Consider the following 15,856-nt stretch of genomic DNA (forward strand, 5'->3'; position numbering starts at 1 on the left):
CCCTCACTCAGTCTTGTCAAGTCTCGCTGTTTATTCTGAGTTTTGCTGCTTTCTGTGCCTTTTACCTGTGAGCCTAGCGAACACGCCAATCTCAGCTATTTTCACTCTGTGGGTATCTGGGATCAAGTCACGACGAAGATTTTCTTTGACTGCTGAGCAGACAGAGCCCTTTCAGTCTTTTGCAGGGTTGAGCACAGGCAGAGCAGAAGCTGTGCTCGCCACTGCCTTGAGCATCTCCCAGTGCGTGGGATTTTATTTAAAGTCCCAGCCTCTGGACTTGCACCATTACAAGGACCTTCCTTTTTTCTCTCTCTTTTTATTTTTTTTTCCAGAAACCTGAATCCTCAGCCTAAAAGACAAACAAAATTAATAATAATTTGGGTTTGGTTTTTTGGGGTTTTTTTTAAGGCATCAGGAGCTATGTGTTGTTTTTATTGATTGTGAATAGAAGAGGTGGTGGACACTGGCTTGGTGATTAATTTGCAAAGATGCAAACTTGCTGAGGAGACACCATGGGGCTCAGGGGCATCTCCTTCCATCCTGTGTGATTCCTGCAGGCAAGGCAAACACTGACCTGAAATCCCCACAGCTCTTCTTATCTGCACAGTACCAGGGTAGGTTTAGTTAATGTGGGCGGCCTATTTGGCCTTGACAGCTCTGAATTTCCAGCCTTCATCATCTGCAGGTTCTTCTGTGTTGCTGGGCAGGCTGAAAGGCACAAGTGGCCTCACCAGCAGTGTCGTGCACATGGAGAGAGATGGAGTTTATTTTCTGGCTTCCTTCAAGGGTCAGAGGTCCACTGCACTGTGTCAGCCTCTCTCAGCTGAGCGAATGTGCTTCAGTCATCCCATGGATTCGGTTTTCTTTGTCTTCCCCTGTGTTTGTCACCCTCCCCGTGTCTCCTGGCACTCCTGGAATAAACCAGGAATGTTTCACACTGAAACAGCAGAATGGCTTGTCTGAAAATACTGAAATTAGGTGTTCCCCCTAAATTCATTCCTCTCTTTATACTTCACAGGAAAGAAATTTGTGAAGCTGGATCCAGAGCAATAGTAGCTTTGGTGGCTGAACCAAGCTGGTTTTCTATTGATTTAAAGCAAGTCCTCCTAATTACAGCCTGGCCCTCTCAAATTTCTCCAGGCCTTGCAGTGAAGATCTACTTAATTCACCATTTCCAAACTTCAAGATTTGGGTACCGTTATCTGTCATTTCTGCCTCTAAAAGGACTCTGGAGACTGGGATTTGGGGAGCATTCTCCAACCCCTTGAAGATTTTGTTATGTGTTATTCCTTCCATGAAAGAATCAAGGTGGCGGTCAGGCCTTGAAATGCTTGACTATTTACTGAATGAAACAAATAGCTGCAGCAAAATAAGGTTTGTTGATGTCTTAGGGCCTGGAAAAAAGAGAGGGTAGGATGTGAGTGTCCACATATTCCACATGTACATGTTTCCTACGAGGTGAAGGAAAGCCCTGTTTGTAGCACACACCTGTGGTTATTGTATTTGCTTCAAACTTATCACATGAGGCCTAAACGAGGGTGTCAATAAAATATTCCATGGTGGGCACGTACAACAGCAGTGACTTGTGCATTATGAAATGATCCAAGGAGCAGTTGTGCCCATCTGGCATGCCTTGATGAGCCACTTTCATTTCAAAATGAGGCTGCTTTGCCCTCATTTTCAGAGAGGAATGCTTGAAGATGCCCAGCTCTGCTCCTGTCCTGGTACCCAGGTGCTAAGGGGCAGGACGGACACCGGACAGACACGCAGCTCCTTGGAAAATTATCTTGCTTATTTATGTGATGGCAAGGGAGAATTTTGTGTTTAGAGGCCAGTGAATGAATGAATGGATTAGAACACAAAGAATTAAACTTGTGTTCATTATTTTCTGTAGAACAAACACAGTCTTGACTTTTGTTTACCGCAGAAGCGTTGGAGAGGCAATCCTAGCAGAGATCAGAGCTCCAGCCAGTGAAACCCTGCAGGAAAGAGGAGGAGACAGACAGACAGACAGACAGCACAAGGCAAACAGAAGCAGTGACTGGGATTTGGGCACATTTAAAGGAGCTGAGACCCAGGGGCCAGCCTTAGGAACTGCAGAACCTCCCTCCTTCCTCCCACAGCAATGCTCGTAACATTGACCAAGACACGATCATTGATGTGTTGCCCCTGGAGTCAGCGGCTGAAAAGCACTTTATGAGGCAGCACAAACACAATGGGCTATTATTTTTAGGCTAGAGCCATTCACACATTTTCTCTGCAAAACGGGTACCCTCCCTCTTTGCTGTGTTTCGTTGTTTGTGCTCGACTAATATTCCCTGCCCACCCAGCATCTAACAAAATGAGATGCTGATCTTGTCCGGGGAGGTAAAATAGTACAAATTACCCTGATCTGGAAAACCCTTTGGGTCTGAAGCTGAGAACGCTGCGCTTCTGCTGTAGCTCGGTGTCCAAAGCAGTGGAGCTAATGACCTGAGGCTGCAGGGAACTTTGGGCACAGACTGCAGCTCCTTCTCCCAGTAATGCTTTCCTCAATGGATTAGAAGAAGCTTCCCTGGCAAACTGGGAAGGAGTCCAAGCTGGGGAGCTGGTGTGATAGGAACTGACAGGGCTGGAAATTTGATTTCTGACTCTTTGTGCGTGTATTTCTTGTGAAAGAAGAGGGAGAGGGAGCCAGGGGTACTTTGAATCCTGCAATCATTAAAACCAATTCCACTTTTCCTGCCCCTGCCCACCTCCTGATATGTGTGTGAAACAATCTTTACAGCTACACAGCCATCAGATGGTATCGACCCTGCGGTGGAAATTGCTATTGACTGCTGCTGGTGCTGCTCTCTGCACTTCCGTGGCTTTTAAAGCGACACTCTTCAGGTGATTTCACTTTGCTCTTGGTACAGGCAGAGAAGCACTGCCCGAAACGGGATGGGAAGAGCCTGAGAGGGGTTTGTGTGTGCAACAAACACCGTCACCACGCCCTGGCCACAAGAAGGGTGCTTGAGCAAGTGGGAAGAGATGCTCCTGCAGAAGCACTTGTCTAATGGGAAGATTCAGAAATTTGATTTATTTTTTTTCTCCCCCTTTAGTCCATCGTGAAAGGATTCCTGTGTCCCACTACGGTATTTTTTTTTTTTTTCTGCTGCAATGTTAACACAAAGCAAAGACCATTCTTCTACCCCTGTGAAGGATCCATCCAGTTCTACATCAGCTGAGGGCTAGATACATTGATTTCTTGTTTTAAGGGGCGCCTCTGATTCCATATTACATTATCTGTCATCTCCTCTAGGCTCCAACAAAAAAAAAAAAAGTTGGAAATAATAATATTTGCCTTTGATACAAGTGTTTTGTGCAGGTTAAAGAGCTCCTCTCTCTCACAGAGCTCTGCCTTTGCTCCCTGACTTCAACCACACGGCGTTGCCCAGGAGCAGCTGCAGCTGGCCAGATGTGTCCAGTGCATGTGTGCAAGGAGTTCCCTTTCTTGTTATCTGGAACAGTGACTGCCTAAAGCCTAAAGCTTCCGAGCCAGCCCCTTTGCTGGAATGCAAATAACCACTGCTATTAGTTCTGAGCACTCCCTGACAGCCTTGATTTCAGGTCACAAGACTGGCAGGCTGCTGAGGTGTCAGGAGACGTGCCTGGCATTTCCCCACTCTCCAGCCCAAGCCCTAGGAACGGCTCTCACTGCTTTACCCTGAGCCTTGATGTTCATGTGGAGAGCGTGGCTCTTCTCAGCCCAGCTCTGTCCCAGCTGAATGGGAGGAAGAGGTGGGAATAGAAAGGGCTGGATGTTGAGAGCATTTCCTGGTGGGAGAGTTTGTATTCCCAGCCCCAAGCACTGAGCAGGCTGGGAAGGGAGATGGGGTTAACTGGAATTCAGCAGACCCGGGCAGAGCTCGGGGATTTGCTGTAGAGGCAGTAAAAGGCCTGGCCTAGGAAGGGTTTAACATGCCAAACACTGCCTTGCACGCCTGGGGAGAAAATACAGGACACTTGGGGTGAGCACATGGCCCTTTGATGCTTTTGCATCTGCTGCTCACCCCTGGCATGGCCACAGGTCAGGCATGTCACTTGTGAGAGGGACTGATGGCCTCTGTCTCTCTCACCTCAGGTTGCAGCTCCCAGCACCCTGCTCCCATTTCTTTCCTCCCACCCAGCTCCTGGATCTGCCTGTTCCATGGAAACAGCAGGACCTGGGAGGACTCTTCTCCTCCCTGCTCCTCCTTGGACTCTGTCTTTCTCTCTGTCCTGATTCTTGTATTGCTCCAGACCCAGACTATCCAACCAGGGGAAGAACGCTTAGCTGGGAGAAGGGGCTGGGCAGCCTGGAACCGAGGAGTTGTTTCAGCTCTTTTATTTGAGGCCAGGGCAATGTGAGCCTAGTGGGATCTTCCCAGCCAGGACCTTGAAATCCAGGTCTTCTGTGAGTTAAACTGGGACTTCTGAAAATTAGGAAGCCAGGTCTTTACTGTGAGTTAAATTGGTACTGCTTCAAATGAGATTTATTAATTTACATCCTTTGAGCACCTTCCCCTGTATGAGACTGGGGAAAAAGCAGCAGGTTAGAGTTGCCAGTAACTTTTTGATTGTTACGTGTCCTTTTGTCTTCCCCAATGCCAGAACCACAATGCCACCATTGTTTTTCCAGTCCCCATCCCTTGGACACTTTGACTTTTGTCAAGTCAAGCCTGGGAAGGCTGAAGCTGCTGCTAAATAGGCAAGTGTGGGAGGCTGAAGGCTCGTTCCAGAGCAATGTCCAGCAGTGCCTCTGGTTCAGCAGGACCTCCTTCCAAAGCCACAATCCCACTGATCTTGCCTTTCCATACGCAGGGATTCCCTGCCCAGCAGGTGCTGAGCTGATGGGGCTGCTGTGCCACTCCTGGAATGTGAGTGTAGGTGGCTTTGGGCTCACTGCAAGATGCGAACAGTGTTTGCTCTGCAGGCTTCGCTCTGCTTCAGAGGCGGTGACAGCCTGTCCCTTTCTGGCTTCCCCTCTGGAGAGCAGTGCCTAGGAAGGGCAAGCTGCTCCCCCAGCCCAGCTTCCAGCTCCACATGTCCCACAGTAACCAGGTGCTGCTGGAGTGCACGTGTGCCTTATCAAACAAGCAGCCTTTGATAGTTTCTCTTTCTTCCGGGCTTAACCTGCCTAAGTCTTTTTGGGGTGAGATACGATATGTGACTTGACAGCAATTCGAGGTGAGATTTTTTCCTCCTGGGAAAGCATGGCAAGAAATTAAGCTTTGCAGGTTTTCTGCCCAGTCGACCAAGCAAAGAAAAGTCCTTGGTGAACTTGGGTTGGGTCTGGGGACAGGAGAGCTACTGCTGTGATTTGTGGTTATTCTCTCTTGCAGCGCTGCCTCCGTAGTCAGGAGTGAGAGGTTTTGAAACCTCTTTATGACCTGGGAGCCACATGGAAGTAGTGGTGACTTGTGTTCTGGAAAGACAAGGTCATTGACAAGGGTGGTGCAAGCAGCTTTGGTTCGTCTGACCATGCTAGAATCCAAATATTCTCAATTCATGGGAATGAAAGTGAACATCCTGGTTTTAGGCTGCTGGGTATTCCAAAGTGGGAGCTTCCCAAGGTGGTGTCCAATACAGGGATATTACAGGGAAAGCTGTTGATAAAACAGTGAAAATGGATGTCTGGTTTGAAGCCTATCTGTCCTACAACCTTCAGGGCCAGCCAGGGGACGTGTTTCCTGGGCTGTGAAAAACCAATATGGGACACAATCATATATCAGTGATTATATCGATCACTGTCTCAGCCCCGTTCAGCCCAAGGACACCAGCACCTTTTGGAGAGGAGGTGTCACTCCTGGGAGTCTGGGGAAGGTGTGGAGCACATGGCAGTGCTGCTGTGTGAGGGGAGGTGACTCTCCTTTAGGGAATTCTGGGTCCATACTCAAACCAATTAGTAGAATGGAGTTGAGCAAAGTACAGAAGGGACCTGACTGATAATAAGCAAAATGCTCAAATATGGGAAGCTGGGGAAGAAGCCAAACGAAAATGAAATTAAAGGCTAAGGTCCAACTACAGCAGTTGTGCAAAAAGGATAGGACAGCTGATAATAGGAAAGCCTGTAGGAACAATGGGTCAACCCCCCCAGGAGAGAGACTGAAGGAATCTGTGCACAAGCCAAGCAGGGGCGGGGGGAGGTTTATGGAAAAGCATTTCAGCAAATTGAAGCTTTTGGCTTGCTCACCACCACAGAGACCCATGTCCCACACTGTGACCTCTTTGCTCAGAGCTTTGTGCTGATGGCCAGCTTGAGAGGAGCATGGGATAGCAGGGCCCTGACTCAGGGAGCAGCAAAGGTCTTGGGAGATCTTTCCATGGGAGGACACTTCTCACCAGCTCTAGTGCTGTGCAGAGGGGCCAATGGTGTTGGTTCTATCCCTCAGCTCAGGGCTGGTGAGAACTGTCTTTGGGGTCAGCCTTAGACCCCCCTTTTATGAAGGTGAGACCAGAAACATGTGGCTGAGCCTCTTCAATGGCAGCCTTTCTTAGCCTGGGAAATCCATGGAAAACTCAGGAGAGGAGAACCAACTCCTGACTGCAGATGAACTCCATAAAGACCATTTGAAGGGAGATGGCACGGTGGAAAATATTCCAAAATATTCAAAAACCACGAGTCTGCATCTGAGATGCAAAGAAAGTCATTCTGCTTATCTCTAGTTCACATGAGGCAGCAGGGATTTCTTTCACAGACACTGTGACCAAGGCAGGTATTCCATGAGACCTTGGAGTGAGAACCTTGGCTCCTGCTGGTGGTTCCCAGAGGTGAGGCCCTTCTTTCTCCTGGCTCTCCATGTCCCTGTCTGTACAAGAGGGCTGGGGATAAACCTTCCCAGTAAATCATCTGAAAATGGGCTTCCCACAGAAGAGAGCCCATCTTGATGGTGGTGAAGAGGTCTGGATGTCTCATTAGGAGGCTCAACTTGTGAGGGCTCATGGAGAAGCTGTGGAATACAGTCGTGTGTTCGTACCTCTAATGTGGCTTTTTCTCTTTCTTTAAGCACTGCACAGATGTGAGATTCTCTAGATAAAAGTGAATTTAACAGCTATTTGTATCCTTTGAGGAACATCAGTAGTGGTTGAAAGAGGGTAAAAGACCTTTTTTGTTGAGTCTGGAATGGACCTGCTTTTATTGGAGGACTCTATGACTGCTTTTGTTGCTATTTCCACTGATAGCTTTTACCTGACTTGTTTTCAAAATCCTGTTGGACTTTTTCTTTATTTTTTTTTTTTCTGTCTTGAAAAACTGCATTTCCTTGCTGAAATTCAAGTTTGGGGTCTGGAAAAATGTCCAAAATGATTTTGCAGATGGCTTGCTGTGATATAGTAGTCCCAGAAATAGGGCATTCTGTAGGGGAAGTCACCTGTTTATTTCCAGGAGGGTAGACAATTTATTTTAAACAATGCCATTTTCTTTTCAATTATAGACGTTTTTGTGGAAAAAAATTGCAGCAGTCTCTAAGAAAGAGCACGTGACCACAATTAAAGGATGTGCTGTGCTGTATCAGAAGGTAGCATTTAAACCAGGGAAAGTCTGAATATTGGCTATAACTCATTGTAATTATACCATCTATTTCTAACATGTAAATATGTTTGGTAGCACTTACATGTTTATGTCAGCTATTGGGAAAAGACGTTTTTCTTTTTGGTAAACTTCTGGTGGTAGGAATTTTGTTACTTGTACTTGAATAAGTAACAAACAATTTATATACCACAAAATTTTGCGTGAATAGAATTTGTTCCCCTCTCTTGTGGCTGTAGGATTTTGCCTGAGATCAGGTTATTTATGATAATTTAATGAATAGGTAATATTAATAAGCAATGTATTAATTAAGACATGTATGCCTTAATAGAACAGACCATGACCATGGCAGAGTTGGTGTGACACATGGATTGAAGGTGAGGCTGGGAATGGAATGAGTGGGAATATATTTCTGGCTCTTCCTATCTTTACTGGGATCAGTGGTATTTAGCTCCTTTTGAAAGGGCTTTGAGATCCCCAGGTTGAGATCCCTCCAGAAGACCTAAAGTCTAACACACAAAACCTGCAAAAACCTGAAGGCTGATTTAACCTGGCACCTGGAGTGAAGCCGTGTCTCTGCTCAAATTGATGAGAAAACTCCCTTTGCTTCTGGGGACTGGGATCCTTCGCCAGGGGAAATCATTCTGAGCCCATTTCCCGTCCCTTTGACATTTTCTGTCTTATCAAAAGCCAAAGGAGTAAGGAAGAAGGTTAATGACAAAATTGACAAATAAACAGTCGGTTCAAAGCAACAAGACGTCTCCAGGAAAAATTTAGAATTTCCTCTGAAAACCAGTTAGGAATGTAAACACTGCCACGTTTCAATGTAAAAGAGACCATCTACGTGGCGCTCATTGTGTTACAGGGACTGTGGCTGTTTGGGAAATAGAAAGGGCTTTGGGTTTTCCATGGAAAATTTTCTGTTAGGGGGAAATTGGAGAAGAGGGAGGAGAATAATTTGGTCGTGGTGAACGAAGAAGGGCACGGCCAAAGCGGTGTCTTAGGCAGAGCCCCTCTGATGGTGTGAGGTATGATCTGTGTGCTGTCTGCTCTGGGAGGTCAGGTTTGGGGCAGCAAAGCAAAGGAGTCTCTCTTCAGCAAAAAGGAAATATTTAAGGAGTCCCAGGGCAGGAAACAGCTTCTCATCCTGGTGGCTTCGTGAGTGTTGAGCGATGGTGACAGTGGGATGCTTCCCTTGCGCTCGGAGAACAGGAGAGAGTGTTTGGCCTTCGTTTCCAAGGGCTCCACTTTGCCACAGTAATGGTGCATTAACAACAGCTTGATTTTCATTTAATAAATAATAGGAATTGCGCTGTGATGAGGCCAAGATTTTAAACAAGAGGCTCCCATAAACATTTTCTGCAGGAATCTGCGATAAACCAAAGATAGCGTTGGACGTACTCGGGGGGAGTGGGGACGCCAGACTTGGACGCTGTCCATCTGCTATGCCATTGAAACAAAACCACTTTATAATAACCACAGAGGAGAGGAAGCGAGGCAGCTTGGCACATACACTTACACTATGTGTGGTGGAAATGTTTATTCTTTATTTCAGAAAGATTTAGTGGGTGTAGAGATAATAGAGCATAGTGCTCACTTGTGTCTTGGGGAAGGAGGGGTGATGGTGTTTGGGTTTTAAGGGAGTCCAGTGTCGGCTCCCATGGGGAATATTTTCGGTAATACCTATTGCAATCTCATGCACTTGGAAGGCAGGAGGAGACAGAGGAATGAAATGTGCTTTTCAGGAGAGGTGTTGTAAAGGCCTCAGGATTAGTTATCTCTGACAGGAAGGATTTTACAGACTCCAGCAGACGGCAGAGGCAGAATCCTGGCCATTTCTGCACTGGCACGTAGATTCTCCAAGGTCCTGTGCTGGGATGCTCCCATTGAAGCAGCTTGGAGGCTCTCCTGGCTCCTGCTTTCTCCGGCCTGATGTGCTGAGGCATCACACTGTGACTCAGAAAACAGGGAAGGATCTTCAAAACAAGAGTCAGGAGGGTCAGCAGGCCACTGCATCCCATAGTCCCCAATGTCCCTGTCATCCTGCTCCCTTTCCCGCTGTGCACGCTCAGCTCTGCTGCACTGCCTGTCCTTGGAGCCGCTGAAAATCAAACCCAAAAGACTCTGGGGTGACCTGTGGGGGTGGGAGAGTCCCTGCCAGGGTTTGAGACAGCAAATGTCTAGACTTGGTGTGTGAGCAAGCAAGTGAAGGGATGACTAAGTGTCTGAAAGTTTGGACCTTTGGAGAGGAGTCCCTTGGCTCTTCGTTTCTTGGATATATTTCTGCTTCCTGTGGAGCCATGGAGATGATAATATTTTTTCTCCCCTTTTTTTTCCCCCCTTTTCAGAAAAATAAAAAATATACGGATCTGTCTTGGGCGAGAAAGCAGAAACCTTTGAAGAATTTTGGCAAATCAAGACACATGAAGAACGTGTTGAGTGAAACATTTCAGAGCGACGAAAATCAAAACATCTCACTGTGCCTTCAACCGCTTTAAAACATTTTAATGGTTCGAAAGGAAATTTCAAAATGAAAAGTCGTGTTTTGCTTAAAACACTGGAAAGTGTTTCATTAAAAAGGAAGAGTGGAAGCAAAACAATTGCCTTATATATTTTTTTCTCTCCAATGAACCTGATGGGTCTTTCCCCAGTCAGGAGCTGGGACTAGACACATCTTCTGTTGTGCTACAAGGTACCTGGAGCTGGCATCCTTTGCTCTGAGGGACAATCTGATGAAGCCATTTGCCATGCAAGAAATTATTGAATCACCCAGTTTTATTTATTCATTTTTAAATGCAAATTTTTAGGCCAGCCCAGTCCCAGGGCCATGCCTGCTGACCTGATGCCTGCAGAGATCTTTGCAGACACGGGGCAGACTCAGATGTCAGGGAAGGAAGAAAGGGGCTGGGGAAGTCCTTCCTCGCCAGAACGCTCTGACATTAGGTTGGAATGGTGGTCCTGGTGGCTTTGGAATCTCTGCTGTGCTGTGTGGGGCATTGAGGGGCCACCAAGTGTGAGATGTGGCACTGCTGGTAGCTGTGTAATGCGCTTGGACAGGCTCTGCACCGGCAGAGAATCACAGAAGCACTCCTCAATTGGAAGGGACCACAGTGGGTCACCCGGCCCAAGGTTTAGAGAGAGAAACAGCACCATGAAGACACGCTGAGATGAAAGGATCTCCCTGGGGGCTGCAGTGGCCGGGAAACCGGCCTGGGAGAACAGAGGTGCTCGTTCCTGGGAGATTTGGGGACAGCGTGGGATGCAGCCGGATGGCAGAGGGGCAGCGGGGAGGCACAGAGGCTGCCGGGGGGCAGCAGGGGATAGGGAAGGCCGACAGGAGGGGAGGAAGGCTAAGGGGAGGTGGGCTGGCTGGCTAAGGGGAGGTAAGGAAGGAGAGGCTGAGAGGAGACGGAGAAGGCTGAGGAGGGAGATAGAGACCCAGAGCGGCTGAGGGTAGGTGAGGGGCAGAGGCGAGCCTGAGCAGCAGCCGGGGGGCCGCGCTGCTGCCGAGGGGAGGCGGAAAGGCTGAGGCAGCGCTCGGAGGGGCGGGGAGCGCGGGCCGGGGCCCGGGCGGGGGCTGAGGGCCGGCGGGGGCCCAGCACGGCCAGCCCGGGCCGGCCCTGCGGCGCCGCGCTCGGCCGGGCTCGGTCGCTTTAAGGCGCGGGCGGGGCGCGGCCCCGTCCCACCTCTGAACCCGGAGATTGACGGGCGGGCGCGCAGGGGGCGGCGCGGCCCCAGGGCCGGCCCTCCCGCCGCCGCCGCCGCCAATGGGGCCGGGGGGGCGGGCGGCGCCGCTGCCCCTTCCTCCCCCCGCCCCCGGGCTCCTCCGTGCCAGTTTGAGGAGTCCGGAGCCGAACAAAAGCAGGCGGCGAGGGCCGGAGCGGTGCGCGCAGGCCCGGCGCAGGGGGGGGCCCAGCCAGCCCCGAACGCGGCCCCAGGGTGGGGGAAAGTTTGGAGCCCTCCCCCGGTGCTCCGGCCGCGGTAGCTCCGGCGCTGCCATCGCGGGCGGCCGCCCCGCCGCGGCCACCGCTGCCGCCGCCTCCTCGCCGGGCGCAGCCCCCGGCCCGCCCGCTGCCTCCCCGGCGCGGGGCTGAGCTGCCCTGCTTTTGGAGTCGCCGCCGTTTTCCCTCCCTTCCCCGGAACCCCCCCCCTCCTTTCCCTCCCTCCTCCTTCCCTCCCTCCCTCCTCCCTCCTCCTCCTCCTCCTCCTCCTCCAGCAGCCAAAGGGATTTTTTCCCCTTTCTTTTTTCTCTCTTTTTTTTTTTTTTTTCCTCCCCCCCCCCCCCTTCATTTTTCTCCTCCTCCTCTTCCTCCCCGCCGCGGAGCCGGGCGCCAGCGTGAAGGATAAATAAAAAGCGAAGAGGAAGAGGCTGGGGAGGAGGAGGAGGAGGAGGAGGAAGGGGGGGGAGGAAAGAAGAAGAAGAAAGCGAGCAAGAAAAGAAAGCGAGGAGCCAGGCGGCCAGCCCAGCCGCGCCGCTCCCGGCAGCCAGGGCAGGAGGCGGCGGCGGAGCGGGGCCGGCGGCCGGCGATGGATGACCAGCCGCGGCTGATGCACACGCACAGCGGGGTGGGGATGCCGGGGCACCCGGGCCTGTCCCAGCACATGCAGGATGGACCAGGCGGGGCGGAGGGGGAGGCAGGCAGGAAGCAGGACATCGGAGACATCTTACAGCAGATCATGACCATCACGGACCAGAGTTTGGACGAGGCGCAGGCCAGGTGAGAGCGGCGGGGAGCGGGGAAGGGAGGGGGCAGGTGCCGGGAAGTTTCCCCCGCGCCCCGGCCCGGCCTTTGTTGTCCGGCGGGGGGAGCGCGCCCGGCCGCGGGCGCATCGGGGGACGGGGGTCCTGCTGCTCCTGCTGCGGAGGGAGGGGAAAAGAAAGGGGACCGGTTAATACCAACCCCCCCACCACCCCTCCCCGCCTTTATTATTTCCCGTCTTTCTCCCACCTCCCAACTTCGTGGCCGTTTCGAGGGGTCGCCGCGCCCGCAGCCTCTCCCTCTATCCACCAACTGGGCCTGGCTTTTCCCAGCCTTTTTGGGGTGGGGGTTTAACTGCGGAGGGCGGTGGTGGTTGGGGCTCCGCTCCGGGCTCCCCCGAAAGAGCCACGAAGTGCTGCCCCGCTTTTAGGGTTGCTAATAATGTTCTTTTTTTAGGCCCCTGTAGTGGTGTTATTTTTTCAGCGCGTTTCTGCGCTTTGAAGATGCTTCATAGAAGCTTTGCCTTTTTTTTTTTTTTTTTTTTTTCCTTCTTAATTGCAGATGTATTTAAAAAGGGAAAAAAATAAGGCTGCAAGAGCCGGTATCTGAATTGCCCTGACCTTCGGGGAGTGCAAACCTAATGCGCACCTTCAAAGGCACTACCAGAAGTTCAGGGAGGGAAGGAAAAAAAACCCAACCAAACCTCAAATAAAGGAATTAGAACAAAAAAGTTGCCCTGAATTGCCTGGGCTACGCTTGATATTTCTTCTGGGCTACAAAGCTGCTTGGTGTGTTGTCCTTCCTGCTGATATACATGCCCTGAGTTGAAGCAGATTGCTAGAATACATTGTTCCTGGAAAAACGCACCGCACAGCCCCAAAACTCGCTGAAGAACTTGCAGAAGGATAAAAGTACCCCCCCAAACCTCAGCTTCCATCCTCCCTGCCTCCACAGCTTCTGCAGAGCTCCCACTTACCAAGAAGGCTGCTTGCAGGGTTGATCTTACTCATTTTCTTATGTTCTTGCAGGGGCAGAGTAGCTGGGAGGAGGAGGAGGAGGAAATCATTCACTTTCTCCCCGGCCAGACCCGGGGCAGTGAGGGGCTCTTCCTTTGGAAAGTTGCAGGAATCGTGTGTGTTCCTGCCTGGATAATTTAGTGTACTTAATCAAATCAGTAAAACCAAAGCAGAACAGAGCTAGGAGAAGGCTTTATGGGTTTGCCTTGCTGGTCTATTTCAGCTCCTCACAGTACTTTTTTTTTTTTTTTTCGTAAATTATTATTATTTTTAATTCTGACCTGGCAAACACGCTGTATTTATCAATAACGTTTGGCTTTGTATTTCCTCCATCCATCCTACTATTGCACAGTTGTTTTGCTGCCTCTTTCTTTTCTTTTTGTTCTATCTTTTTTTTTCTTTTTTTTTTTTTTAAATTAAGTTTTGTGAAGATGCAAAGTGCCAGCATTATTTGTGAGAGGGCCCTTACAGCATATGTACGTGATTTGCGTATACCCAAATGTCTGCGCCCATCTGGGTGTGCTGATAAGGGAACGCTGTGGTTCTGCAAGGGTACATACCTTTGAGAGACTTCATCAGATATATAAATCTTTTTAACATGTTGTGGGTGGTGGGGTAAGTAGTGTGAATGTTTGCCAGATGTTCACATCGTCTTTCGCGTGTAATTTCGGTTGGTAAACAGAAAATCCCCCGTAACCGGCGCCTGATAGCAGCAGCCCTGTGTGCAACTGAACCCTTGGCTAAATCACCCTATGGCTCAAGAGGAAAAATTAAATCACACCGTTCCTTTGCCTCAGCGGGCGCGTGGTGGCTTTTAAAACCAGCCAATTAAAACGCCCCCTCCCCAAAGTCTCTCCTCAAAACCCACAGGAGAACGGTCAGCTCTGGAATAACAGCAGCAGAAAGGAGCGGCGTTGAATAGCGTTCCCTCCCCTTCCCAGAAGCAGCCGGCTGTGATTTTTAATGTGTTTACTGTCCCAATTGTAAAGAATTAAATTTTAACACCTGCAAATAAGCTGGATGTAAGTAGAGCACGGAGGCAGAGGAATGGGGTTCTCTCTCCATACGTCTTCCTGTGCTCCAAGTTGGGCGCTGAAATTCCCTGAATTGACAGCTCTAAGGAGAGGATGTTTCCAGCACTGGGGCAAGGAGGAGTTTATCTCCCCTCTGGCTCACAGGACGAGCCTAATAAAGCACATGGCCTGGTGTAATATTGGAGGTGGGGGACGGGGAGAGCCCAGTGCTGTGTCTTTATTGAACGAGACAGTTGATCCGAGCTTGGCTCCCGAAAGCTGCTGGCTTTGCCGTGGAGCATCGTCTGCCTTGCGCCGGCCGTGGAGCTGCTCGGTGGCAAAGGCGATTTCCAAGGCATTCCCAAGCTGCTGACATTCATCTCCCCTGTGCTGGGCTGTTTGCAGCACTGGGGGCTCAAACCTGCCCTCCCTACGCCAGCCAGCGTGAATTTGGAAAGTTGTTCCTCATGGTGACATCCTGAGCTCACCCTCCCCTCTTTTCTTTTCTCTCCAGGAAACATGCTTTAAACTGCCACAGGATGAAGCCAGCGCTTTTTAATGTCTTGTGTGAAATCAAAGAAAAAACAGGTAGGAAATCAGTGCTGTTGGTTCTGTATTGTTTTTCTTTTTGCTCTTTTGGGGATTTTATTCCCCCAAGCCTGTGCCCCCCCCCTTTTCCCATGCAGCAGTATTTAAGTGGGGAGAAATAATTCGTTGGTATTTAATGCTTCTGGCAGTGGACTTGCATGATGTGGTTTGTGTCTAGAAGAGAAAATATCGTGGTTTAAATTCTATTGTATGGCCTTTCTTTATTTATTGCTTTTTCTGGGGAGAAAAAAAAAAAATCAACCCCCTTGCAATTTCTGTCTTGCTCTAGTTTGTTCTTTAAGACATGGCACTGCTTAAAAAACAAAATAAAATCTGAATGCAAAGTGGGTGTGTGGGAAATAATCCCAACAAAATGAAACTCTGCAGTTGTATTACCATTAGTATTCAGGTAAACACAAAGGTTTCTTACTTTTTTTAAAGAAAGGGTTAAAATGCTCTTGTCTGCCAATCATCCAGGCTAGCTCATGTAAGAGCGAGTTGTCAGTTGCCTTTAGTGAAAGCAATATATTAGATTGTTAGTTACTTTAGGGTACTGTTGTTTTATGGCATGGGGTGTTCTCAGGCTTCTTTAGAAGCTAATGGCATGAGAGCGTTGGTTCTGCTGTTTCCCACTTTCCAGACCTCCTACCATGTACTAACACACTTATAACACATCCCAGGGGGGCATTTAAATTTTAAAAGCAACAATTAAAAAATAGCAGTCATCAATCAAGGGTGATCTTAAACAACAGATGCTCAGGGAAGGACATTTAGCAACATGCACCACTTATTTATGTATTTGTTGGAATTTCTCTTTTATTTTTTATTTTTTTTTTCTCTTAAAAGGGAAAAAAAAAAAAAAAGTGGGGGGAATGATGGAAATTTGGGGGGTGGTTCATCTCTCCTGTTGGCTTTCTGAGCTGACCAGAGTTGATCTGTGGCCTTTCCCATGCGGGTGTAGCTGCCTTGTTTTAGCACGCTGCAAAGTACTTGACTTTTCCCCCCCTT

The 15,856-nt window shown here is 49.4% G+C and overlaps 2 protein-coding genes across 3 annotated transcripts in view; one reads left to right on the plus strand and one right to left on the minus strand.

Annotated features, from left to right (window-relative positions):
• Positions 1-15,856, minus strand: part of KLHL20 (kelch like family member 20) — a 450,003-nt gene that overhangs the window by 269,737 nt on the left and 164,410 nt on the right. The gene's annotated exons all lie outside the window — the stretch shown is intronic.
• The window catches only part of PBX1 (PBX homeobox 1), a 125,489-nt gene continuing 121,489 nt past the window's right edge, over positions 11,857-15,856 (plus strand). The window contains exons 1-2 of one of the 2 annotated variants that reach the window (XM_058842335.1): positions 11,857-12,249; positions 14,775-14,848. In XM_058842335.1, the coding sequence (XP_058698318.1) occupies positions 12,059-12,249; positions 14,775-14,848 (265 nt within the window). In that variant the 5' untranslated portion in view covers positions 11,857-12,058. The remainder of the gene's footprint in view (positions 12,250-14,774; positions 14,849-15,856) is intronic. The other variant, XM_058842336.1, reaches the window with a different exon arrangement.

Source organism: Poecile atricapillus, chromosome 7, assembly GCF_030490865.1.
Source record: "Poecile atricapillus isolate bPoeAtr1 chromosome 7, bPoeAtr1.hap1, whole genome shotgun sequence".
NCBI lineage: Eukaryota > Metazoa > Chordata > Aves > Passeriformes > Paridae > Poecile > Poecile atricapillus.